General features: G+C 40.1%; 1 protein-coding gene across 4 annotated transcripts in view; it reads right to left on the bottom strand.

Moving 5' to 3' along the window:
• The window catches only part of RPS6KA5 (ribosomal protein S6 kinase A5), a 192,939-nt gene that overhangs the window by 5,715 nt on the left and 159,256 nt on the right, over positions 1–27,968 (bottom strand). For all 4 annotated transcript variants that reach the window (XM_059056486.2, XM_067027898.1, XM_067027899.1 and 1 more), the window contains 7 exons: positions 18,589–18,739; positions 14,937–15,098; positions 13,126–13,251; positions 12,405–12,538; positions 11,641–11,734; positions 8,020–8,190; positions 4,283–4,474 (listed from right to left, as the gene is read on the bottom strand). In XM_059056486.2, the coding sequence (XP_058912469.1) occupies positions 4,283–4,474; positions 8,020–8,190; positions 11,641–11,734; positions 12,405–12,538; positions 13,126–13,251; positions 14,937–15,098; positions 18,589–18,739 (1,030 nt within the window). The remainder of the gene's footprint in view (positions 1–4,282; positions 4,475–8,019; positions 8,191–11,640; positions 11,735–12,404; positions 12,539–13,125; positions 13,252–14,936; positions 15,099–18,588; positions 18,740–27,968) is intronic.

Below are 27,968 nucleotides of genomic sequence, written 5' to 3'. Positions count from 1 at the left end.
ATTATGGTCCTTAGGTACATGACAAAACATAAGCTTTAACTTCAGGTTCTGCTTTCTGGGGAATCCAGACTAAAATATCTTTCTATTGTTGATGAAGATTTTGACCTGTTTCCAGTTTGGGGCATTTTGAAACATGCTGCTATATATCTTCTTGTACGTGTCTTTCGGTACATAAAAATACACACTTCCGTTGGCTATATATCTGAGATTGGAACTGCTGGGTCATTTGGTCTGTGTATGTTTGGTAGATACTGCCAAGTAGTTTTCCAAAATCTGCTCGGCTTCTTATCTTACCCCACTTCCTAACAGATACATTTGTGGCTAAGTACAAGAAAATATCCTTCATATTACAGTTTTCTTGCTCTCATGTGTAATAATTCAACAGGCTTTTGCGTGGAAAAACTAATTCTCTATCTTTGGAAATCTTTTTTTTTTTTTTTTTTTTTTTTTTTTTTGCGGTATGAGGGCCTCTCACTGCTGTGGCCTCTCCCGTTGCGGAGCACAGGCTCCGGACGCACAGGCCTAGCGGCCATGGCTCACGGGCTTAGTTGCTCCGCGGCATGTGGGATCTTCCCGGACCAGGGCACGAACCCGTGTCTCCTGCATCGGCAGGCGGATTCTCAACCACTGCGCCACCAGGGAAGCCCTATCTTTGGAAATCTTTAAAGGAGACTGGTGACAGGGACTTTGTAGAAAAGATCCCTTTTCTGGAAGAGTTAGAAATAAACAAACTTTAGGGCTCCTCTCAACTCCAAGATCTTACAATTTAGTTGATTATCCAGGAATCAACTTCTGTTAATAATAATTCTGTGTCTGCAAACTGTTTGCAAATGGTGTGATAAGAAAGTATCTATATACATAAAGATATACATCTCTCTCTATGTATGTATACACACACAAGAGGGAATTAGGGAGAAAGGAAGAGTAAATGTGGCAACATGTTTAAGTGTTCACAGTGTTATTCTCCCAAATTTTCTCTAGGTCTGAAATTTTCACAATAAAATTTTGGGAAGAAAGTGAAAAAATAAGAAATCCTGAATTAAACACTTGGAAGAAATATGTTTTAAATGTTATTACATTCCATCCTCTGGCTATGCTATATATTCCTATGGGATAGCATATAATCCTATCCTACATTTTCTAAATACTGTCTGTTAAGCTCTGAATCATTGTGTGCCTTAAAATTCATATGCCAAACAGCCAACCCCCAATGTGAGTGTATTTGCAGGTAGGAACTTTATGGAGGTAAAGGTAATGAGGTCATGAGGGTGCAGTCCTCATCCAATAGGATTAGTGCCCTTACAAAAAGAGACACCAGGGAGCTGGCTCTGTCTCTGTCTCTGTCTCTGTCTCTCTGTCTCTCTCTAAGCACATGCACTGAAAAGAGGCCATGTGAGGACGCAGTGAACAGATGGCTGTTTGCAACCAAAGGGGAAAGCCCTCACCAGATACCAACCTTCTGGCACCTTGATATTGGACCTCCCAGCCTCCAGAACTGTGAAATAAATTTCTGTTGTTTAAGTCACCCAGTCTGCAGTATTTCATTATGGTGGCCCCAAGCAGACTTAAGACACTGGTAAACACTATTTTAATTAAAATCCTGTGAATTTCCAGTGAACTGCACATACACAAGGTAGACTGAGTTGTAATCAAAGCTGCATGATATGATGTGATGCATCTTCCTGAAGTATTTGTTTTACCCAATGGGGGTAACACAAATTATTTTCATATTAAAGTATCCATATTCATGTGTATTAGATGCAACATGTAAAAGGGCCATAGATTTCTAAGGCACACCAGACAACCCCCCCCAAAATTTTGTGCTTACTATGGAATAGCTCAGGCTTTGTATCTAGATCCTCTGGAGATATGCACTCATTTGTATGGAAAAGTTTGCAAAGCATTCTTCTTCTTATTTTTTTTTTTGAACAGTTTAATGCAGGTGCTAACTATGCTTTTCATCTGTATTTCATGTCTCTAAAGGGCAAGGATTTTTAAAAACCACAATCACAACCTAGTATCACACCTAAAACAATTAGCAGTAATTCCTTTGTATCATCCAATATCCAGTCAAGATTCAAATTTCTCCAATTGTGTTATATACATTGTATAAATATATCTGTATGACTTAGATTTAGAGTTTGAATTTAATAAATAGATTTGAAATTAGAATTTGTTTGAATCAGAATTCAAGTAAGATGCAAACACTGTTTCTTAAGTGTCTTTTAATCTATAGGTTCCCAGGCTATTTTTTTCTCATAATTTATTTGCTGGAGAAACTTGGTTGTTTGTCCTGTAGAACTTCCCACAGTCTGGACGTTGTGATTGTATTCTTGTGGTATCATTTAATTTGTTCTTTGTCCCCTGTTCCCGTTTAAAACTTGACAATTAGATCTAGAGAGAAGCCTGGCTTCTCTCCATGCCATTATACAAAGTTATTTCCATAGACATGGCATTTGGAGGCTCTAAAATACCTGTCTGCATGTCTAAGACTGTCTTTTAAAACCTTAAAAAGCATGGTAATTATATTTGGCCTGTATTTAAGTAAGGGCTGTTTTACAAGGGGTAAACATATTATTGCTAAAAAAGAAAGGCTCTTTTTTATTTAGATGGATTTTTTAGGAGAGTGCTACTGTAATCAGTTTAAGTCAAACAAAACTCTCAAATCTACAGAAATTAGTTTTTTATTTTAATTTAAAAATCATATTCATAAATATGTAATTTCAGTTTGAAAATTATAAATAATGACTTAAAACTGCTGAAATAAAAACCATATAAAGCTTAAAAATAAAAGAACCATCCTGCAAGGACAACTGGCTGCCATTGGGGGAAAACAAACTGACACCAAAATAAATCCCAGATGGAGTGCATAAGTATAAAAATAAAACATAATTCTAAAGGAAAATTTAAGAGAATATTTTTATAATCTTGGGTTGGGGTGGAGTGACAATCTGACATCAAAGCCAGATACCATAAAGGAAAAGACTAACATATCTTACAACATAAAAATAAAAAAACTTCTCTATTTAAGCCTCTCAAAAAACAAAATTAAAACCCCATATTACTACAAACAAAGTTTTCAAAGACATGAAAAACCAGAAAAAACATTTCCAATATTAATGGCAAACAAAGCATTAAAATCCTTAATAGACCTTTAAGTTTCCATAAGAAAAATCTCCCATAGGAAAGAGGGGAAAGCTCATAAACAGCAACTCATAATAGAGAAAATTAAAATGTTCAAATACACGAAAAGATGCTCAAACTGAATACTCATCAAGGAAATGCATGCAAATTATAACAACAGTAGGAAATAATTTAAAATCGAAATTAATAGTATCCAATGTATTCACATACAGTTGATGAGAACATGATCTGATAAACCTTCTAGAAGGAAATACAGGCATATATGTCAAAATAAAGGTCTACATATCCTTCTCTTAGGAATCTATTCTAAGGAAATAATGAGATATCAAACTACATATATAACCTGATCTCACTTGTTAAAAAAACCTGAATATATATACAAATATATAGAGAAATCTGTAGAAAGATATAAAGCATACATAATAGGGGGTAGGGATGGGAGGAGAGTAAGAGCTTACACAATATTATCTCTGTATGATGAGATTACGAGTGATCTCTCTTTGTTCCTTATATCTTTCTCTGTTGTCTGAAAACTTCTCGCTATGATTATGCATTACAGATTATATGCAGAAAAAGGAAAGCTATTTTGAGGAAAAAACATGCCGAGATTCTTCTAGCTTCATGTCCTGTTTCTGATCCCGGCATCCAAAGAGATTTTGTGAAAAGCATGCTCACCACGATTACTATAAGTTACTATAAATATTTTTAATTTTTTCTATTAATTTGTTAATTTATCCTAAGTAATATTCCTTAATTACCTTTTAGCCTGAAAATCTCAGAGAATATATTTTAAAATATTTTTCTATTAATGAGTCACTTAGCTATTTTCACATTATATCTAACATGTATCTTATGAAAATATACTACTGCTTCTTTAAAAACACATATATACATAACTGTAATTCACATTAAACACAGTTGCCTTAAATATTCCAGAATATACCAAAATAAAAATTCCTACATTTTCTCCAATGTAAATTTTAAGAAAGGGAAATAGTCTTCAGTCAGGCCTTTTACTGAAAAGAAAAGAAGCCAATTTGCCAATTTTCTCACAAATTTAAGAAAAACAGCAAAGAGAGAGATATACAGAGGACATCAGAGGACTGACTGGGTTTAATGGCCTGACATATGAACTCACCAAAATGACACCCAAGCTCCAGAGGTCACAGGACTCATCGTAGCCATTGTGATTCAAGAGCTCTGGGGCGGCGTAGTGAAGCGTGAAGCATGGCGTCTTCAGAGGCTGATTATCGGGTGGCTTTAAGCGTGCAAACCCGAAATCAATTACTTTAATTTCCAAATTGTCATTTTCATCAGTGAACAATAAATTCTGCAAGATACAAACACTTCATTAGTTTCTCATTAAAATGTCGTGGGACTTGGTGATGCATTTATGCAATATTACCTGTCTATCTACTTACATTGGACTCAGATACAGAAAGGTCTGACAGGGAGGGTCTGGGACCTGGATGTCAGCGTACTGTTGCTCTCTGCTTTATACTTTTCTGTATCACATCAATTTGTACAAGGTCATGTGGAACATTTTCAATGGGACCATGCCTCTTCTTTGTCTATGCTTTCCCTCCTGCTGGTGTCTGTCTTCGACCTCCTCCACCAACCTCCCTTCCAACCTGGCTCTCAGGCATCTAATCCCCATTTAGAGATGCCACCAAACAGAAGATGGAAATTATTGTATTTTCTTCTAGCATTTACTTTTCTTTCCTGGCGCTTATCAGCTCTGCAATATTAGTTCAATGTCTTCACCCACATTAGACCATAGTTCCATGAGGCCAGCAACTGTGCGTCTACCTTATTCACGACTCTCTCATGTAGTAGATACTTTGGTAAATATTTGTCCATTGGATGAAGTCATAAATAAAATAGTTATACACAATATCTAGTAAAGCCTATTAAAGAATACATGGTGGAGACATATGTTTCAGAAATATTTTTTTCAAAACAGTTAATACTTGAACATTTTTGATGCTTATGGATATTACCCCTCTAGTATTCAGAAAACATTGTTATTTTGAATCATTTGCCAAGCCATGTCAATCACTAAGGTTTTACTGATTACTTTTGTATTTACCACTTGTTTAAAAAAATCTAACTGTACTGATGGGCAAATCACCATTTTTATTAGTACATCAAGCTAGTACCCACAGTAATTGAATCTGATTATATTGTCTTTAGACATCCTAACAGAATCTGTTATGCCTTTTTGATCATTAAATTATTCCCCAGTTCTGGAACACCATTTGCTTTTTAGTATTATTTGAAGTGAAATAATATATATCATAGAATGCTTCACTGATACAAAGAAGAAAAATCTTCTAGGTCCCCGTTCAAAAGTTAAAAATGAATGAAGTGGGGCTTCCCTGGTGGCGCAGTGGTTGAGAATCCGCCTGCTGATGCAGGGGACACCCACATGCCGCGGAGCTGCTGGGCCCATGAGCCATGGCCGCTGAGCCTGCGCGTCCGGAGCCTGTGCTCTGCAACGGGAGAGGCCACAGCAGTGAGAGGCCCACATACCACACACACAAAAAAAAAAAAAAAAAAAAAAGAAGTGGTAGGAAAGAAGCAAACAAATTAACTGAAAAGTTTTCTTAAATTTTCTATTATACAAAATGCCTATTCCTGAATTTGTGATGGAATTAAAATGTGAATATAATTCAATGTAAAGCTTCACCACAACTGAAGTCATAGGACCGGGTACTTGGGAGAAGTCTCAGCAAATGACCCTGAACTCTTCCACAGCACAAGGCACTGTGCTACATACAGAGCAGCGGATGAAGCACACCTGGCCTGTCCTCCCAGAGCCTACAAGACTTTGGAAATGACTTTAGTGTCTTCTGTCCTAAGACTGGCTAAGGACTTCCTTGTTCTTAGATCTTGAAATGGGGGAGGCGTGGCACACCCTTCTTCACTCCTCTCCCAATTCTCAAAGTGTAGCTGGGTGTACATGGCCAGAGGCGGCAGGAGTTAGTCATTCAAACCACGTTTATCCGTGTCTCAAGTTCTGCCGGAAACTAACTTGATAAAACTTCTCAATCTTTCAAGAATATGGGGACCAGTTTGAAAAATACAAAGCAGCTTACTAAGAATGTCAGCCAGCTTCTAAATTTATTTGATTCTCGCCTAGAAATTATCTTGCCTATGCAGAATATGAATACCACATAAATATCTACCAAAAGATATACAGTCAGATCTTAAAATGCTACATCAATGCGAAAGGGATTAAACTTTTAGCTTGAAAATAATATACTCTGCCACTTAAAAGTCAAAGAGAAAGCTATTTTATTATGAAAGTGTTAGTACAAAGGCACATTTTCATGTCTCCAAAAATATGTTGATTTAGGACTATAATGGCAGTAGAATGTCCTTAATAATCAGACAATTCTTCTTTTCAAATGACTATTTGAAAGAAAAGCTTTATGACAGATAAGAATTAAGCTATGTGAGTATCTTTTTACTCAGTAAAATAGGAAGGCAAATCTCAATTCCATTGGAGAGGACAGTTGCATCATATGAGACTCATGAGGTGACAGATGGTCAGTTATCAAAGAATAAAACATGTGAAAATGAATTCTAGACAGTCATGGAACAGATCTTTTCAATTAAAAAAATTACATGCTTGTTCCTTGTCTATAAAAAAAACCATTTAAGTGGTATGCTTTCACATTTAAAAATAGACAGCTAATCTCCAATGTACAGAGCTCCATATTTTTAGTGGGCGTTGTGTGGGAGAGTGAGAATTGTGATGAAGGAAGCAGAGGGGTAGCTATCATAGTTGCAAGTTCATAAAACACAATTCACTTCTGATTAATTACGAGTAATATGAATAACAGTAATAGAAAGTACGTAGAAGCTTAAATACTTTGGGACTCAGTCAATTATATCTGAAAGCACAGAATTCCATTTTAAAAACATCCTCTTCCTACCAATAATCCAAGGTACTTAAATAAAAAGCAAAAATGGTGCTTTTTGAGAAATATTCTTTTGTAATCTAATACAAAAATAAACACCAAATTATTGTTTTAAATATACTTAAAAATGCATTATAATCACATGGTAGTTAAAATTGAAATTCTATTTTAGATAGTAAATATATATAATTTTGCATAGGGTAGAGGATGATTCATTGTTATTCTTTTATAAATTATTGGGTTTTGTTTTTAAGTTTTCATTATTCTTTCGATGATTTTCTAAAAGGGAAGAATTTTCATATTTTTGATACTAAAAAGGGATCATGCTAGAGTTAGAACCTTCTTTCTTAACCTTTTGAAAGAAGAACTATATAAAAAGCTGCTACTTCTACATTGCTACACAGTTCTATAAATATTATAGTAATGAGCAAAGAAAAGCACATGTAAGGATGGCATAACTCATTAAACAAAGATAATGCTTTATATTTAAAAATTTAGAACACAACAACATACATTGCTATTCATGAGCTAATTAATTTGATTACAAAAGTGAAAGATAAGCTTTCAAAATACACTGTTAAAATCCCTCTAAAATGGTATACATATAGGAGGGGCATTATTTTCTGCTACAAAAATTTCCATTGCTATTTTTAGTCCACAATTGTTGCATAAAGTATTTCTTCCATAAAAGGCTCTCACACTTACAAATATAACCTCAAGATGATCAGCTGGCAAAAAAAAAAAAAAAAAAAAAGAACGAAAAGACAAATTTATTTTAGACTGAAATAGAAAAGAAAAAAAAAATGCAAGAAACGTGATACTTGGAAGTATCTATTTAGCAGAAAGCCCTGAAAATAACCCCCCCCCCAAAAAAAAGCCCACACATATCTGGGGGATATTTGATAATGATGCTAGATTGCATTATATGAGAAAACATGTAATTTTATACCTCGGGTTTCAAATCTCTATGTACCACTCCAACATCATGCATGTGGCTTACAGCTGAAACAAGCTTCCGCATGATGTAGCTGGCTTCTGTCTCACTGAAGTGTTTCTTTCTCTTAATGCGTTCAAATAGCTCTCCCCCGTTCAGAAGTTCCATCACTAGAAATGTGTGAAGCTAGAAAAGAAAGAATAATGTGGAGGCCCTTAATGAAGAGGAGTAGAAGCTTATCAACGTATAAAACATTTCCTGACTATGAACTATTACCGATAAATTTAAATAGTCCCTTGTTAAAATAGTCAGCGGTGATCCTTGTATTTTAGAGGAAAGAGTTGAAGGATAATGTGGCTTTTTTAGAGTTCTATTTTGGTAATGGAAAATTTCAAGTACTGTGGTGAAATCTTTGTATATCCTTTCCTTGACTAATTCTTTCATTTGAATTCCATTCCAACCCTCTCTATCAAGTGTACATATCTTTCTTCTTAAAGTGTAGCCTAGTACAGATAATAATGTGAAATTGGATGCTTTAAATGATATAGATTACTGATGGAATATGGGCAACTACCCCCAGGAGGCCTGACACACACATTTAATGGCAAATTTACCTTTCAAAAAAGGCACGGTTGGATGATGTCACTTTAAATCTTCTGTTAGGGCTCAACAGATTAGTTTCAGTGTTCCTGTTAATTCCCATGCCAAATACCCATAACTCACTTTGGGCTTTTTTTTTTTTTAATAATTGTTTTTGATCCCAAGGCATTATCTTAATTAAATAGTATTAAAAGTCATGTATTTATTATGTTTTGCATACATTCCCATAAAGAAAATAATGTAGGAGCTACTGAAAAGCAAGGGAATTACGTCAGCTCTCCAATGAACACAAATGGTTTAAAAAAGATACAAATCAATATTCAGATTCAAGTGCTATGCCTTATAGCACCAATGTCACTCAACAAACAAAACAAAGTATGCTTTCCTTTGAATTAGCAAAGCCCAGGAAAATTGCTCTATTAAAAAGATGATTATAAAGACATTATCCTGCACATAATGGGCAAATTCTAGAAGATGAATAACACTTTTATTAAGAGAATTGCTCCCAGGCTATTAGAGACCATGCTAATTTGAGTTTCTACATCAGACAAATTAAGATCAAATCTAAAGGTCTGCTACAAGTATATGCCAGCAGACTTTAAAAAAATGAGGGGCAAGACCTATAGTGGTTTTAGAGTCAAACCTGCATCTGAATGCCAGTTCTGCTACTTCCTTATGACCTTGGGGGTGTTACTTTACCTCTATGAACTTTAGCACCCTTACCAATAAAATGTAGGTAACAGTGAAAAAATGTATATATAGTAGCTTGAATAATGGCCCTCCAAAGATGTCCATATCCTAATCCCCAGAACCTATGGATGCTTCCTTATACGGTAAAGGGGTTTTTCAGAAGTGATTAAGGATCTTGAGATGGGAAGGGTATCTTAATTACCCACCAGAGTCAACAGCATGAGATGGGACTATGGAAACAAAAGACGAATGAAACATGGAAGGGTCACCAGTCAAGAATGTGGGCAGTCTCCAGAGCTAAAAAAGACAAGTAAATAAACTGTCCCTTAGAACCTCCAGAAGGAACCAGCCCTGCTGACACCCTGACTTTACAGCAGTGAGGCTGATTTTGAATATCTGACCTGCAGACCGTAAGATAATACCTCTGTATTGTTTTAGGTTTGTGGTAATTTGTAACAGCAGCAATAGGAAACTCATAGAGTAGTAAAGCACAAATCATGGTACAAACTTCACTGCTGTACAGTCAAAGGCTGGAGACACACCCTCAATCAATTTCACCCATCCGTTGAAAAGAAGACTATGGTGGATCCAGGCATGATCTAGGCAACTGTGTCACCATCATGGAAAAAACAACCCCAACTATCAACAACTGTATATTAGAATGATAATATATTTACACTGGTATACGCAGGATTACGTCATGAGATGGTTTCTATTCTAGTAACTCTTGAATATAGAAAAAGCAAATAATAAAGTTAATTTGTCACATAAGTAAAATATTAGAGATGTAGTTCCTGAGATCTGGCAGTGGCTGGACGGTCAGAGATGGAAAGTCTTCCGGGGAAAGTAGCTAGGCGCACAGCTGCAAAGCCGACGGGTGTGTCAAAGGTCTTCCAGGAAGCCCCTGATGGGTGTGTGGATCGCCTTCGATAGGAGACTGCCTAGGCTCCCTATAAGCACCTCCAGTGGGCAGGGGACTCTACCTGCGCTGTAGTTGAGTGGCCCGGTGAGGTGGAGGCAGCAGAGGAGCAGGGAGAACAGCTCCCCCTTGCTTCAAAGAGTTTCCTTTCCTGACTCTAAGCACCAAGGATGCAAGAAGATGATGTCATTTTGGGGTGCTCGCTCACCTGATGTGAAAACCAGGCTTTGTGTCTGCCTCCTCTAAGGCAGTAGAACAAAGCAATTAAGTGCTTGTTCTGAGGCTGGACTGCATGGGGTTCAGATTCCAGCAGTACCACGTATAAACTGGGAGACCCGGTTACTTAACTTCTGGGAGTTTGATGATACATGTAGAATGGGTGCTACAACACCTGTACCGCGTAACGTATGTGAAAATAAATAGCAGCAGTTATAATAGTTATGATGCTCCTGCTGCCGCCGCCTGGTTTCCCCACCATGTGTCATTCTTGGCCACGGCACTCTGGGAAAGTTCAATGTGGTAGAGAACTGGGCCACCACTCTCCTAGGACGTGGATGTCACGGTACCACACTGGAGAGAGCCCAGAACCGGAGACCAAGTCTTCCTACTAGATTTTCACTGACCTGCTACGTGACCTTGGTTGGACGAGTCTCATGATGCCCCCCCCGCCGTTTTTTTTCCTGTGGGAAAATACTCATGACCCTTCTGAACCTCAGTTTCTTCTTTGGTAAAGTTAGGGCCAACCACATCCAGGATTGGTTTTAGCTCTTGTGCGCAGCACGCTGTCTTGCATAAGACTGTGCCATGCCGCCCGGTCCCAGGAGGAGAGATGACCGTAATGGAGAGACTTCTGCAGGGCAGGAGACATGGACCTGACAAAACAGTGTTCCTCCTGTCTCTAAAGTTACGTAAGCCTGTGTGAGGGTACTGCTGCAAAGTGGGACCGGGGGTACAAGGCGAGTAGCATGACCTGGGCTGTGGCCTGAGCAGAATCTGTCACCTGGAATAAGAAGATGGAAAGAGAGTATCTTTGCCCTCTGCTTCCTATTTGCTCTTCAGTTTGCACTAATGAGGCTTTAGGCTAAAAGTTAAAGGGTTAAGTTGAAGGCTGAAAATGACTGAGTACTGAGAGGTGCGTGAAGATGAAGCTACGCGGGGCGGTAGCTGAACGCGCACTAAGCGCAATGAGCTGGGCTTTACCCCCGTCCTCCTTCCAGGTCCTACGCGACCACGACTCAGTGACAGAAGCAGAAGTGAGAGGAAGCATTGATTTGGGGGCGGGTGAAAGCGTGCGTGGAGTGTCTTCTCACCCTCTCACGTGGCTCGGTCATGTCCCATATTCCTGACTTGGACCCAGCACCTACACAACTGATGAAAAGTAGAACTTTGTATATGAATTAGTATCCACATAAAAAGAAGTGGACTACCTGATCATGAAAAACTTCGTGTAATTTCACGATATTGGGGTGTCCTTCACAGAGTTTCAGAGCTGTTATTTCTTTCTGAGTATTGGCTTCCAACCTGCAAGATGAAACAGTTAGTCTCTTCATCCCTCTTCACCAAGTTTTTGGAAGCATTGCCCCAATCCTAACTTTGTTTATATTTACAGTATAGTCGGAATGTAAGTGTCAACGTATCAGAATGAGGCTTCCCTGAAAGTAGTGAGTCATACACCCACCAGAACAAGTAAAGCATTATTCCTGAGAAAAATGATCACTCCTGAGTCAGGAAAGAGCTATAATCACATGAAGAAATGGATGCTCTACTTGCCTGACAATTTGGTAATAAGAATATACAATAACGGAGGTAAGGATCAGTTACCAAAACAACTAGCTGGCTCTCAAACTACCCGCAGGTCACTAAATAATTGCAGAACAAAATATTTCAAATATACAACTAATAGGAATGGCAAAAGCTGCTGAACTCACTAAGCGAGTCTGATTAAATAACACCGCCACAAGAAAGTCTTCTCGTAATAACCTAAAAAGCACATCATACTATGATTTATGTCTAAAATGGATCACTTTCTCAGAGCTAGAAGTATAATGGATCAACTGATGAGCCGAATGGCTAAAACCTTGGTTCAAAACCTTATAATATACCATTATTTTCCTTTTAAATAAAAAATCGTAATTTATAGAATCCATTGACCAGGACGAATGCATAAGAGAGACTGCTGGAAATGTGATACCTTTTGCTGATTATTTTGACTGCAAATGCTTGGTTACTTTTTTTGTGTATGCACTTCCGACAGATTGAAAAACTTCCTTCTCCCAATGGTTTGTCCTTCAGGTCTAGGTCATAGTGTTGATAGAATGGAGAGTCCTGACAAGAAACCAACGTCATTTCACTTAAGAAAATATAGATAAAATTGTTGAGTAACAGAACATTATTAATGTTAATAAATAGGAGTGGAATACATTTATAATCTCTAAAAATTCATCATTAGCTCATTTCTATCATGTATATCACTTATTTAAAAAATATATTACTTTCTATCATAAGAAAGGAGCTCATTCAAATGGATGTTAATCATTCTCTAGGGCAAATCTTACTATTTCCATTTATTCATTTTTTAAAATTACGTTTTAGGGCTTCCCTGGTGGCACAGTGGTTGAGAATCCGCCTGCCGATGCAGGGGACACGGGTTCGTGCCTCGGTCCGGGAAGATCCCACATGCTGCAGAGCGGCTGGGCTCGTGAGCCATGGCCGCTGAGCCTGCGCATCCGGAGCCTGTGCTCCGCAACGGGAGAGGCCACAACAGTGAGAGGCCCGCGTACCCGGGAGAAAAAAAAAAAAAAAATTACGTTTTAGTCAAATGGAAAGTCTATTAAATTTACTTGACTTGAGAAAGTCAATTAGTGTTGGTATTTAAACACGAATATGTCATTTAATTAACCACATGGCTACACCTTCATCATTGCACTCCTTGCCACATTCGTAACTCCGGGACGATCGACTCCCATGTGAAACTGAAGAGGGTCTATGACGGCTGCATTACGCTTGAAGAGAATAGAAGGAGCAACAAAGGAATAGCCCTAAAAAAAAAAGAAAGGTAAAAAAATAAGGATTTGCAATTTTCCAGTTTAGCACAGACTAGATTGTAATCATTTTTTTCTTCTTTGACTCGGTGCTTTCACCGCTGAGGGCGTGGGTTCGATCCCTCACCGGGGAACTAAGATCCTGCAAACCACACGGCCAGGCCAAAAAATATATATATATATATTTGTTAACATGAATCTAAAATGCAAGGTTATTTCAAATCAATAGAATAATGCTTTTCAGAAGGAGATGACGCCATCTTCTGGTAGAACTAAACCAATTCAAAATTAAAGGCAGAAAAATACTTCCTTCCTATCCCATCCCCAGTATCTGACTCATAGATATAATTCTTTTGCATTGCTGATAAAAGTTTACTTATAAACAAACACAACTAACTTCTCAAAAAAGGTACAGTTAAGGAACTAAAAAGTGGTCCACATGCTACTGGTTTTCAAAGTAGATAAATAGCAAGTTTCATTCCAGTCAGTTTCTAATGCAGCAATTATTTGACTCATTATATTTCCCTAGGTTAAATTTAAAACTGAGTTTTAGAAAAGGAGTCAAATCAAACAGCAGAATGATGTGCTGAACCAAAAGTGGTGCAGATCTTCCTTGACTTACTTACAGTGGGGTTACGTCCTGACAGACCCACCATAAATTGAAAATATCCTAAGTTGAAAATGCATTTAACACACCTAACCTACCAGACGTCACAGCTTAGCCTGGCCTACCGTAAACGTGCTCAGAACACTTACATTAGCCCACAGATGAGTCAAATCATCTAACACAAAGCCTATTTAACAATAAAGTGTTGGATATCTCACGTCATTTACTGGCTGCTGTACTGAAAGTGAAAAACAATGGTTGTTCGGGTTCCGATTGGTTGTAAGTGTATCAGCTATTTACCCCCGCGATCGAGTGGCTGACTGGGAGCCCGGGCTCACTGCTGCTGCCCAGTATCGTGAGAGGATCGTACTGTACATCACCATGCCGGGAGAGATCAAAATTCTAAGTATGGTTTCCGTGGAATGTGTATCACTTTCGCACCACCATAAAGTCAAAAAATCCTAAGTTGAACCATCGTAAATTGGGGACCATCTGTATAATGATGGATGATTAATCTGTTTAAGTTAGAACATTCACTAATTCAAGGAACATTTTTTTCAACATCTGCTTTGTCCCAGCCAAGTACTAGCCACTAGTGTCACCTGTGTCCAGAGACAGTGTCTGGACAGCCAAATTAAACCATCCTACTGGGATGCTAATGGGAGTCAAAGAAGTGAAGCTATGATGCCATTTAATAGAATATTTTATCTTAAGTCTGAGAAAAGATCCTTTCCTAAGTGTTAAATCCTTTCTAAATCTTTTTTATGAGTTGAGAAACAGTTCTGACTAGTCACTGAAGATAAAGAATCAGATAACACTGTTTATGAATTAAGGAATATTTTGTATGATTAGAAGTAAAGTAGTATTATATTTTCTACAAAAGAGCTTGAACAGAAGTAAAATTTCAGGTATAAATTCAACACATATTGATTTGCAATATCTCTGTATTTAATAATTTTGAAGAGATTATATAGTCCTGTTTTTCAAGATGCCAAAAAGCTTTCACATGGGAAAATTAGTCTTTTCTTTCAAATCATACATGGCCAGCAAACACGTGTGGGCTCTTGAGGATTACCTGAAACAGCCTCTCGGAGCTCTGGGGCAGTGCTGCGGGAGAGTAGGTGGGGTCCATTTCTGTGAACTCTTCTGCAAAGTTACTCACATCTAATTCATCTCGGATGACTGGCTTAAAGGGCGCGGGCACTTTTTTGGCAGCTAAATCATCCCAATTTATTTTCTGAAACAGAGAAAGAAAATTGGTACAAAGTAGAAATCAACAAAGTTGAAATATATTTTTGAAAAATAACAAAGATAATGATTTTAATTAAACAACAGAGAGAAGCACATTTTAAAAAAATATTTATTTTATTTATTTATTTTTGGCTGCATTGGGTCTTCGTTGCTGTGCACGGGCTTTCTCTAGTTGCAGCGAGCGGGGACTACTCTTTGTTGCGGTGCACGGGCTTATTGCGGTGGCTTCTCTTGTTGCGGAGCACAGGCTCTAGGCGTGCGGGCTTCAGTAGTTATGGCACGCAGGCTCAGTAGTTGTGGCTCGCGGGCTTCTGTAGTTGTAGCTCGCGGGCTCTAGAGTGCAGGCTCAGAAGTTGTGGCGCACGGGCTTAGTTGCTCTGCAGCATGTGGGATCTTCCCGGACCAGGGCTTGAACCCGTATGCCCTGCACTGGCGGGCGGATTCTTAATCACTGCGCCACCAGAAGCGCAAGAAGCACATATTTCAAGCCAATGATTTAAAAAAATATTTTTTACAAGCAGGAGCACATTTTTTTGACCACAGCTTATAGCTCACCAAAGCTGTGACTGAGATGAGACTGTTCACCACTGTGAAATCTCGTCCTGGCCACTGGGGGGCACCAGAACACCCTAGTTCACCCTTAGGGATAACAAAAATTATTTTGTCATGAGTCCCCTGAGACAGGCGTTAAGCCAAACCAAAACCAAACCAAACCTAAACTAAACTATAATAAAGGGCTTTAAAATGGATATGAATATTAACTCTAAAGGAACATCCCTATTTTTTAGAGGCAGTGTTAACTAGCTTTCCTTCTGTACTTGCTTTTCCTCCTGGCCATCTGGACAAATTAGAAAATAAACAAACTCACTCTAATTCATGCATTGGTTTATGTCTCTAAGTCTAAAGGATACTGTGATAGTGTGAACTGATGTAACCATTCTTTTCTCATTCAACTGTATTCAAGTTATTCAACATTGCCTCTTCTCTCCCCCATGGGATAATCCAGGCCCCCTTTCTACCCATGTCAGTCACTGTCTGATAAACTGCCATGTCTTATATTATTCAAATTCAACCCTCTGTTCCGTTTTCTTTATTCTCCTTCTGCCACGAAAAACAACCTCAGATAATACTTACTGAATTGAATCCCACAGATACCCTATTAATATAGTTCTCTTATAATCTAAGATGTCATCCTTGATAGTAAGATACACACTTATTTTATGTACCATTAAGAAAGAAAAAGCATTACCAATTAGAATAGTAAAATGTTGTCCACTGTAAGCTGCATACTGATTTCAGAGATGGTAAAATGTGAAACTTGTACTTCTTGGTTGACGACATTCAGTAAGTATAATCAACTAACATAAAATGTTTTCATTATGCCCTCTTGTGGAAGCAATGGAGGTAAAACATTAAATTACAGACCCTCAAAGTTTTCAGCTAAAATGGGTTTTAGAGATCACTTAGTTCATCCTCTTTATTTGATCCAGATGAAAATAGAAGCCCAGAAATCAGAACTAACCTTTTCACTTAAACATTTGGGAGGGTCAGTCTCTTGACTTTCTAGTTCGTGTTCTTTCCTAGTGTATGATTACATTACAAGCATATGATTACAAGCGTATGATTTGGGCTTGGCTCTTGTACATACATTAAGAGAAACTTCTAGAGTAAAGGGGTAATTTAAAGAAATATACTGTTAGCAGGAGAACGTTTAGTATGGAGAAAATTGAATGCTCTTACAATCCTCTCCACCTCCACCCCATTTGGGTCTTTACAAGTAGACTTTTGGTCTTTCCTGAAGTGTCCCTCTCATTTAAAAAGTCAAGGCAGAGTGGCAGGGACATATACACACTACCAAATGTAAATTAGATAGCTAGTGGGAAGCTGCTGCATAGCACAGGGAGATCACCTCTGTGCTTTGTGACCACCTAGAGGGGTGGGATAGGGAGGGTGGGAGAGAGGGTGACGCAAGAGGGAGGAGATATGGGAACATATGTATATGTATAACTGATTCATTTTGTTGTAAAGGAAAAACTAACACACTATTGTAAAACAGTTATACTCCAATAAAGATGTTTAAAAATAAATAAATAAATAAATAAAAATGAAAAAATAAAATAAAATAAAAAGTCAAGGCAATTAAATAACCTAAAATTACTATTCTAAGCTATAGAAAAGAGAAATTTCTCTAATATGAAAGCTATTTTGCAATATTCACAAGTACAGGGAACCGTGGAGAAAAAGATCCTAGGAAAATATGATTTGGGGTATTTTGCTTGAGTACGTTCTTGAATTTTACCTTATTGTTAATTTTTGAGCCGAACTTCTGAACAAGATATATGAAATAGTTTGTTCAAATGTTAACCTTTCCAAGCCATATTAATCTATGAAATGCACATGCTGAGAAATTAATTTTATTCTAAAGGTACTTCTCACTATGTTACTGAACTTCTGTAAGATGTACAGTAATGATTTTTTAAATGGTTACACCAAGAGACTGAAATAAATGTGCCCTTTTTTGAGTATATAAGTACAGAGAGAGAATTCTTATTCTCAATCACTATTTGTTTTTCTATATTAAAAACACAATAAATAACATGAAAGCTTACTCTACAGCAGGGTTTTTTTTCTTTGTTTTGGTGTGATATTTTCATTAATTTTGGTGATAACAATGTAAAAGCTCAGTCTGCAAAGTAAAAATAAAACCTTGATGGTCCCCTTTGAGCATAAATATTTAGGTCATGCTTGTTGATACGATGAAATTATTTAAAAGTCATAAGCTCAGAGTTTTAGAAATCGAGGTCATGGTATCCCAGGTTGACCATTTAGATTGAAATAACTAGCCAACTCAGTCTATTTAATTTTTTTTTCCAGTTATCTAACATTTTGGTCATTTTTTGGACAACACTGAGCATACTAGGTTGAGCAGACGTGTTGGTTCTCTGCAGAATGGTCTTATTAGGCTTTTGCGGAATAAGAAAAGCACTGTTTCAAGTACAAAGAAAATAAATGAATAATTCTCTCTATATTATGATACGTAACTGAGAAAGAGGCTGATTTTGAATTTTCTAAGATTTCTTCTGGGAAAAGAAGAGATGAAATCACTATCTAAAAAGTATAACACAGTGGCAGTAACAGCTCGTGAACTGAGAAGTAAAAAATATAATAAAAGTCTCCTCAGTCTGTATGCCTAAATCCTGAGATCACAAATGGAAATCAATACTCAGAAACTCTAACCAATAAGTATGTAGAAAATCAAATGTTATTATAATCCTCCCCTCTCTCCCTTCATATAGGGAGAAAAAGACCACTTAGGTCCCTACAAGTAGAATTCGGATTCTTCTTAAAGGGTCCCTGTCATTTAGAAATTGGGAGAAAATGACTCAGAAACAGCCCAAGTTCACTCATTTCACCAAGAACGCCAAGTACCCTGAAAACAGCAGGGCATATAAGACCATCTGTTCAATACGTTTCACCTGAAAAAAGAGATGTTCTTTGATTTCATCTGCATCACGTGGACCACATCCCAGTCTTTTCTTGGGATCTTTCATCAAGAGACGCTGAATTAGGTCTTTGGCTACAGCACTCATTTCTTGGGGATACGGAGGCTCGCTTTTTAATATTCTCCTGTAGGCAGATAAAACTTGCTGTTAAAACAACCACAGGATGAAGTTATAGTGACTGTATTCTTCGCAGAAAACAAGTATGGCGCAACACACTCTGAAATTGAACTACATGTGAAAAACGGAGATAAAAATATGAGATACCATGAAATCAAATTTCTCAAACTTAAGCAGAAACAAAAAGCATTGATCATTTTCCAGTATAAGTCAATCCTCATGGGAAACTAACATCCCAAATATTTAATTAGAAAAAAAAAAAGGCTTGGGGCTAAAAACAGGCTAGTCTATCTATGGACTAGACTCCATGAGTAAAACTTTTACAATGGAAACAACTTTAATAAACTCAGAGAAGAGGATTCAGCATTCAGATTTGGAAGGACAAAAGAAACCCCAACTCTACCTGCCTAGCTTCTCTTGCCCTGTGAGCCAGTGAACATAAGGCGCCAGCGGGAATGGAGAGGGAAGGAAGCCCCAGAAAGGGACAGTCAGAACCCGTTGGATGTGGCTCAACTCTTGATACCAGAGCTGGGTGCGCTTCATGGGATGAAAGCATCTGCTTATTTATCTGCGACGCTAAAACAGACTGGCAAGCCTTAGAAGGCAAGTGGTGCTCAAAGATGGAGTAAACGCTACTATTTATTACAGAAAGTAAAATAATTAAGACAATCAGGTTTCTTGATGAAATATTTTTCATTATGCTAAGGTCACAGATGAAATCGATCCAATCCAAATGTACCTTTGCCCCTCTTAAAAGCCAGAGCAATAGTTTAATGAGAAAGAAATAATGGAAGGGGCTGATGGAAATTAAGAAGCTTAACATAGTACACATGGGGATAAAGTTTCTCAGTTATTTGGTTTGCAAAAAGATCCCCTGTTGTTTATTAAAATAGTAGTAACTGTTGTGGAACAAAAAAATAGATAATAAGTTGGGGCTTCCCTGGTGGCGCAGTGGTTGAGAGTCCGCCTGCCGATGCAGGGGACACGGGTTCGTGCCCCGCTCCGGGAAGATCCCACATGCCGCGGAGCGGCTGGGCCCGTGAGCCATGGCCGCTGAGCCTGCGCATCCGGAGCCTGTGCTCCGCAACGGGAGAGGCCACAACAGTGAGAGGCCCGCGTACCGGGGAAAAAAAAAAAGATAATAATAAGAGATAGTACAGTGCAGTAAGAACAAGAATTTAGAGCCTTTTGGGATCAAGTTCAAGCACTGGCTCTGCTGCTTATTGGCTGTGTAACGTTAAAAGTTAATTAATGCCTTTGTACTACAGTTTCCTCAACTGCTTTCTCAACCGCAGTACCTGCCTAAAATGGGTATTATGCCTCTTAAATGAGTGAAGACGTGATGTACGGTGCTTGGCACTGCCCCGAAACGTAGCAAATGCCTGATAAACATGAGCTACTCACTGTCCTGCTCCCTCATTTAAGGCAACCACAAAGAAAACAGACAGACAGCCTGTAGCAAGGAGCACTGAGCATCAGGGAAATGATGGTGGGATGGTTAACTTCTGACTGAACATTCCAGCAGTGTTGTTCATTTCAAAGCAAATTCTACTTCTAGCACTCCATCCTGGAAACCTAAGAAAATGCTGAAAGAACAAGCAAAAAAAAAAAAAAAAAAAAAGCAGCAGAACCTCTTTTCTTTCTGATTCTTTAGTGTTTTCCCATGGCTCACTGCCCGTCGGGGTTGCAGCATTAGAGATAATCCTCTCCTGACCTAAGGTGCGGGCGCCCTGTTTCTCAGGGAAAAGCAAGCATAGCCTGTTCCATTTCTCCATCTTTAATGTCCTTTCTGCAGGCAAGGGCTTCTTGTGTAAAAGGACCAGGCTCTAGATTCACTGCTGCTGAACCATGTGTCGAAAGAAGCACTTTGGCTGACTTCATCTGAGGGTACCGACTCTGTACCGTTACTCTCACACCTAAGGCAGCGACGTTTACTGGCAGGCCGCTCCGTACCAAGCACTGGGGGAAGGAATGGTCCGTCTTGTTGAGTGTGGTGGGTTCATGGAGGAGGGCCAGCGAGAGAGCCATGAGCACCTGAAGAGAGGCACGGCCCCACTGAAATGCCCAGACTGGAAGGAGGCGCAGGAGACCCCGTGCACACTTCAGGGCAGTCGTCTGGACACACAAACGACAGCATCGGTGTGCCACCGAGGGGTGCGTCAGGTCCCCGTGCAAGGGAATGAGAGGTTTAGGTGCAGGTGGGGCAGGGAGCAGATCGGGAAGAAACTGAGTAGGAATCTACAGGAATTCCTGCTGAAAACAGTGCTGATGAGGGAACATGCAGAACAAACGCGATGGCCCCAAAGCCTCCCCTTTCCTGAGTGACAATAATAGGGCCAGAGGTAGCAGGAGCAGACCCGCACAAAGCAGGCTGAGCGGCCACCCGACGTAGACGAGTGACGGCAGGAGCCTTGCTGGAGACTCACGGAAGGACCACTGCTGTTGTCATGTAAGCAGAGTGAGACAGGGTTTCCTTAGCGAGGTGGAGAGGCTCTGAAGCCCAGGAAGAGGACCAGAAACTGAGGATGGGGTGGTAAGGAGACAGTAGGCTCAACCCTTTCCTCCACGGGAAGATGATCCCAGATTTACCTCCTTCTTATACTGTTTCCGGGTCAAGATGGATGTGAAGCGTCAGGTGTGCGGTCATTCTGAAGTTACCCCTGAGAAGTGAACCGCACCTGGCCAGACAGGTGTGAACAGGCACGTAGGTCCTGGGGGCCGTCTTGTCCAGGACTATTTAGAACATATTCACGAGCCTCTGTGTGTTCTCTCTTATTCCCAAGGGTGTCCTCGTGGGGGCTTGGAAGCTGTGTTCGTGGGAGTTAGAAGACAGGGTTCCTGCACTGAGTTTCCTCTGCTGGGTGGTCCATGCCCGCCCACTAGGTCCCATAACTAACGGCTGAACGTGTCCCTGGGAAGTCAGGCCTAGGTGGTTGGGAGGACCTCTGATGAGATGTGTTTGATGTTGTCATGCTGATACACTATGCTTCCTGAACTGCAGCCTTCCAGAAAGCTAAGTAAAATTGGTGCCAGATTCCAGCCTATTGTGCCCTGTGAGTATGAATGTCAGTCTGAGGGCTAGCGCACCGTGGCAGTGCAGAGTGGGCGCTGAGAAATGCGGGTGCAGGTGGAGGATTTCTGTGGGATGCCCACTCGTAACAATACCAGGGCATCTTGCAACAAGGGCTGGGAGACATTTCTTGGGTGTTGCTGCCACTTTACCTCTTCCAGTGTGCTTGATTTCTGAACTGGTAATAACCCAGAGCTATTTTTTCTTGCTTCCAAATGAATCTTAGAGCCCTCTGTAAAATCAGAACAAGCTCTGAATTAACATATCACGTTGAACACTTCACGTGTATATTATCAGTCAATCCATACAAAAATCCTATCAAAAGGCTATTATTATCCCTGTCTTACAGATGAGGAAAGATTCCTTTCAAAAAAAACCCCAAGAAATATACATATGAATTAAAATTTCAACTGGATATTTTAGAACCCGGATAATATTAATATTTATTTGCTAGAATTAGTGATAACACAGCTAAGAAAATTTTGAAAAAGAAAATAACTGGGGAGAATTTGCTTAACTACATAGTAAAATGTATTATAAAACGAAAGAAAAAAGAAAAGAAAGTGAAGTGGTAGTAAAATAAATTAACAGCCATATCAAGTGAATAGAAGAGACAACTTGAAAAATAACCAGGCATATACAAAAACTAACATTGTTTTTAAAAAGTGACCAGCCAACATAGGAAAGAGTGCTTTGTTTGACAAATGTGTTGGGTAGACCAGCTATGTGGGAAAGAAACAAACAAGGCAAGACCCTTGCCTTATGCCGTAAGCCCCCATAAACTCTGAATGGATTGAGGAATTACATGTAAAATGCAAAATGAAATAAAATTAAAATCTATAATAATATATAAATGAATATAAAATTTCTTCCTATTCATGGATGGAAGTTTCTGAAAACCCCTGTGGTAAAAGAAATGCGCAAATGATTAGCTTAAGAACTTATGGAGTAAAGGGTAAGGACATCAAGATTAAATTTAAACTTATGATGGAGAGAGAGGTAGGTAGATACAAAATAATCAAGGATGGTAAAATATTCATGGTAGAATCATGGCAGTGAGTGTGTAGGTGTCCACCATAACAAATATTTGCAACTTTTCATAATAAAATGTGGCGGAAAGAGTGAACCCATGAAACTTGGCACGTGTGTTTTGTATGTTCACTGAAACATAACAACAAAGAACTGTCCCAATAAAAAGTGATCAGTGACCTTTAGGACAGTGGTGTATGCTCACCTCATCCCTCCACATCACCCTCCCACATCAACTACATCCTACAAAACTGCCGTTTCCCCAACTCTTTAACATTTGCCTTTATTTTTCTTCACGGAATTTATAACTACTATATATTTATTTGTCTATTATTTATCTCTCCCAACTAAAATCTAAAATGTAAGCTCAATGGGAGTAGGGATTCTTTTCTTTTTTTTTTTTTTTAAAAAAAAAGCAGTCTTGTTCACTGCTTTATTCCCTGGGGCCTAGAACACTGCTTTAGCCTAGAGCAAGTCCTCAACAAATATTTACTAAATCAATACATGTCTAACTGTTCTCTATTTACTATATGAGGAGCTTTCCTCCTCAGTTTCCACAGATGCCTGCAGATCACTTTTTCACTTTTCTGCAGATAGCAGAAGGTGAGTTGATTATTTCTATTTGTCCTCCATTTATAAGTTCACAATCTCCCCCATTTCATTGTGGACTCTCAATTCCTGGTTCCCCAGTGGTCCCCAACTCACAGAATCACATATGTGCCTGCCTGAGTTAGAAAGGTTTTTCACTCAACTACTGACTCTTAATTTTTGTGCAACACAAGGGGCTAGTAGAGCATATCACGGTGTTATCTACTCAGTGGTATATTATGCAGCCATTACAAAAGTATGTTTATGAAGAGTTTGTAATTAGAGACTGCTTATAAATTTACCCAAAAACTGCGAAATAGAAAGTTAATCTCTAGTATGAGCACAGCATTGTTCAGGTGAAGAAGACCAACGGGACATAGTAGCAGTGTTCATCTCTGGGTGTTACGGCTGCTGTTGTCCTCCTATGCACGCTTTAAACTACAGTGAACATTACTTTTCAGAATAGGAATGATAAAACGAACTTCATTTACAAGATCTCGGACCCGCTGAGAGCGCTACCCAGACTGGCGAGGACTCCAGGGAGTCTGCAGGCCCCTGTGCTTGTTTCCCCACCGTCTGAAAGGCATTTCCTTCTACCCTCCGCCTTTGCAAACCTCATCGGCGCTCTCAGACCAGCCCATGCTATCTCTCCATCAGGAGGGCGTCCGTGATGCTCTCAAACCCCAAGGGACTGTGCCGCCTCTGTACTTCCACAGCATTCGTCTTACCACTCAAACATTTGTCAACGCTCCCTCTTATGATGAATTGTCATTTATTTATTCCATATCTTCCCAAACAGTATGTAAGTTTTCTTAGGGCAAGAACTATGTGCTTCTTTTTCTCTTCCTCCTAGGAGTTAAAAATCACTCAACAGGGGCTTCCCTGGTGGCGCAGTGGTTGAGAGTCCGCCTGCCGATGCAGGGGACGCGGGTTTGTGCCCCGGTCCGGGAAGATCCCACATGCCGCGGAGCGGCTGGGCCCGTGAGCCATGGCCGCTGGGCCTGCGCGTCTGGAGCCTGTGCCCCGCAACGGGAGAGGCCACAACAGTGAGAGGCCCGCGTACCACACACACACACACAAAAAATCACTTAACGAATACTCAAGTGATTAATGAAATCAATCCCTCTGTTGTCTCTGGACCAGTCCTTCCCAATCCTTTACCTGAAATAAGCATCTGCCTCACCAGCAAAGAGCCACACGGAACCAAGTTTTACCCAGGAAAGAGCAGGAAGCAACTTTCCAGTCACACTGCACTTGACTCCAGTCCCACCTCCCCGTAGCTCTGAGCCTTTAGGTAACTGAAGCTTAGCTTCCTTGTCTGTAGGACAGCACATGCTGTGACCTCATTTTCAGGGTTGTAAGGATTCAAGGCCATGATGTGGGTGACTTTGGGCACAGAGGTTGGCACAGCGGGGCCCTTAGCCTGCCTACTCCACAGGAGCGCCCCTTCTCTGAGCCACGAGACTGGCTGCCCAGAGAGGACGGTCCCATGCGGTCACTTCCCTCTGCATGTCACTGAGCTCTTTCTTGATCCAGATCCACCTAAATTGTGCTTCCTGAGGCCACATCCACTGGGTGATTAAGAATAATGAGATGAGATTCTTTGGCTGATACCCTTGCTAGCTTTTGCAAAAGCTGCGAAAGCTGTGACTCCGCTCAAAGTCTCATCCAGTAATCCCTGGGAGTCCCCAGGGCATGTCTTCTGTGAGCTATGAATACTCCTCTTCACTCTCTCCTATAGCATCTCGTTTGGTCTTTCCCCCAGTTCCCTAACAAGGCCTCCGACCCCCACCGCCTGAGAAGCCACCCAACGGCTCCCACTCCTGCTGCTGCTTTTTGAGCCAAATGGGAGAAAATACATGTCTCTCATGAGGTTAGAGGAACCAAAGATGTGTGCGTGATCTTGTAAAGATTTGGGCTAAATTCCTTTTCTTTTCAACTCACAGCATCTCCTCCCTAAAAGTGACAGATGAAACCTAGAACTGTCCTTCCTCGCTCATAAGGCCTCTGCGAACCCAGCTGGTCTGCCTGGGCTCCTCTCCCTTCGACGCCCGCACAGTTCGATTACTGATGGGTCTATTAGACCGGTTTATCAGACGTGCCTGAACGCGTCTTAATCTCAGAGGTGGGCCTGGCTTAGGCGAAAGCTGGGATCCCATTTCACTTACCAGGCCTTTACCAGCAGACCTCCTCCTAGGCCCTCCGCCTTACTGCACTCTTTTCTGTGGCCCAGAGGATGCTCTCCAAGCTGGGACTTCTCCACCCACTCCGTTATCTGTGTTAGAGTGCCCTCCCTAACAGGGCAAGATGACAGGGATAGGAGGGGGCCTTGGGGGTTCCTGCAGACCAAGTGGCTGCATGTGACCACAAACGAGGGCCATGTTGGGGGTCAAGAGCAGACTGGAACACACGGAATTTCAAAGAGATTGCTGAATGGAAAGGAGCCCAGGCAGAGACCAAGAGCCAGAGTATGGAGCCAAGATGCTCATCCAGAAGGATGGGGCCCTCCCGGGAGGCCCTGGAGAACCACGGCACGTAAGGAACAGCAGATCACGCCGCAGACCAAAATAGACGGCGGATTTGTGAATGCAGAGGCTAACTCTTCTTTCCACGGCCTTTTCCGGTAGCTGTGAGGCTGACCTTTGAGGCTCCAGGTGGATGGGAGCAGTGGAGAACCAGCTGGGGCGGAAATCAGAGGTGGCAGGGAAGCAGGAGGTGGAGGGGAAGCTCAGGAAATGGCAGCCACTCTGATGGCGTCTCTGAGGGGCCGTCTCCATGGCGGGAATGATCAGCCCTATGTTTTATGAAGGGCTCCAAACCCTCTCCCCACCCAGGGGAGTGCTTCAGAGGCAAATTAGTAATTCAGTACCATTTGGCCCTCCCCGCCACGTGTCATGCAAGGGAAGCAGGAGTGAAAAGATGCGAAGGATGATAAGAGGGAAGATGGAAAGCTGAGGATTATGGTGCCAAGGGAAGGGTCATTTCCACCCTGCTCCTCTCCCATCACTGGACTCCGGTCTGAAGCTGCTGTAATTGCATCCTGTTAAATAACAGGTAGAGGAATAGCTCTTGCGACAAACATTAATAGATTTGGGGTAACGAGTCAAAAAACACCTGGGAAATATAGATACTGCTATTGGATACAAAAATACCTAGAGAGAAGGAAAGAAAAAAACAAATTGCATATGGGGAATTAAGAAGGCTTTATAAAATATGCTGACAAAAAAATTTCATCATAAAGACATAAGAAGCATAAGAAAGCCAAGGAAAAAAATAAATTTGATCTTTTCTTAGCGTAAGAAAGAATGATACTTGTTGTTATTCTATACATAACTCTGAAAGCAAGACATCAATAAACAGAAAATGTAAAATGATACAAATGGGCTAATTCAATATGTTACTGAATAATTAACATGGATAAAACAGAAAAGTACAACAGAATTACTGTTTTTTGATTTTGCATTTAGAAGACTAAATTAGCACATCACACAAAATCAGTGTTTTAAAATAATTACTTAAAGAAACACTCGTTGCGAGGACAGATAAATTCTTACCTAAACCAGGGGTTGGCAAACTTTTTTGTAAAAGGCCCACGGTAGGCAGTTTTCTAAGATGCCCAATGATCACTGTCTCCTTGTATTCACAGCCTTGTGTTGCCTGGACCTAGTGACTTTCTTATAACCAATATTATTCAGCAAAGATGAGAGAATGCCACTTTCATGATTAGGTTACAAAACATTCCGTCTTCCTAGCAGACTCTATTGCCTTCCCAGCTTGCATGCTTCGATGAAGAAGCTGCCATGTTGGAAAGGCCCACACAGCAAGGCAGTGAGGGTTGTCTTCAGCCAACAGCCAGCAAGGAACTGAGGCTCTCAGTCCAACAACCCAGAGGAACCGAATCCTGCCAACAACCACATGCGCTTGGAAGCAGATCCTTTCCCAGTTGATCCTTGAGATACTGAAAGCCCAGCCAACACCTTGATTGCAGCCTGTTCAGTGACCTTGAAGTGGAGGACTTAGCTAAGCTGTGCCCAGATTCCTGATCTACAGAAATGCTGAGATAATAAATGTATGTTGTCTTAGGCCACCAAGTTTTGAGCTCATTTGTTACTGAGCATGGATAATGGGTAACTAATACAAGGCCAGACAATACATTCTTCAGGCTTTGGAAGCTATATGGTCTCTGGGGCAACTATTCAATGCTGCTGAAAGCAGCCAGACATGATATGTAAATGGATCAGTACTCTGTGTTCTAATAAAACTTAACTGATGGACACCGAAATTTAAATGTCATCTAATTTTCACATGTCACAAAATATTGTTCACCTTTTGAGTTTTTCAGCCACTTAAGAACGTAAAAACCATTCTTAGCTCACAGGCTACACAAAAACAGGCAGCAGAATGGATTTGGCCCGCAGGCCATAGTTTGCCAACCCCCTACCTAAACAACACCTACAGCTCTGTTTAAACCATTATTTTTATAACACTTAGACCTGAATTTATATAACATTATGCTTAGGATAGCACTATGAAACACATTAGTAAAGTA

The sequence above is a fragment of the Kogia breviceps genome, chromosome 3, assembly GCF_026419965.1.
Source record: "Kogia breviceps isolate mKogBre1 chromosome 3, mKogBre1 haplotype 1, whole genome shotgun sequence".
Lineage (NCBI taxonomy): Eukaryota > Metazoa > Chordata > Mammalia > Artiodactyla > Physeteridae > Kogia > Kogia breviceps.
This window is presented reverse-complemented; position numbering and strand designations above follow the sequence as displayed.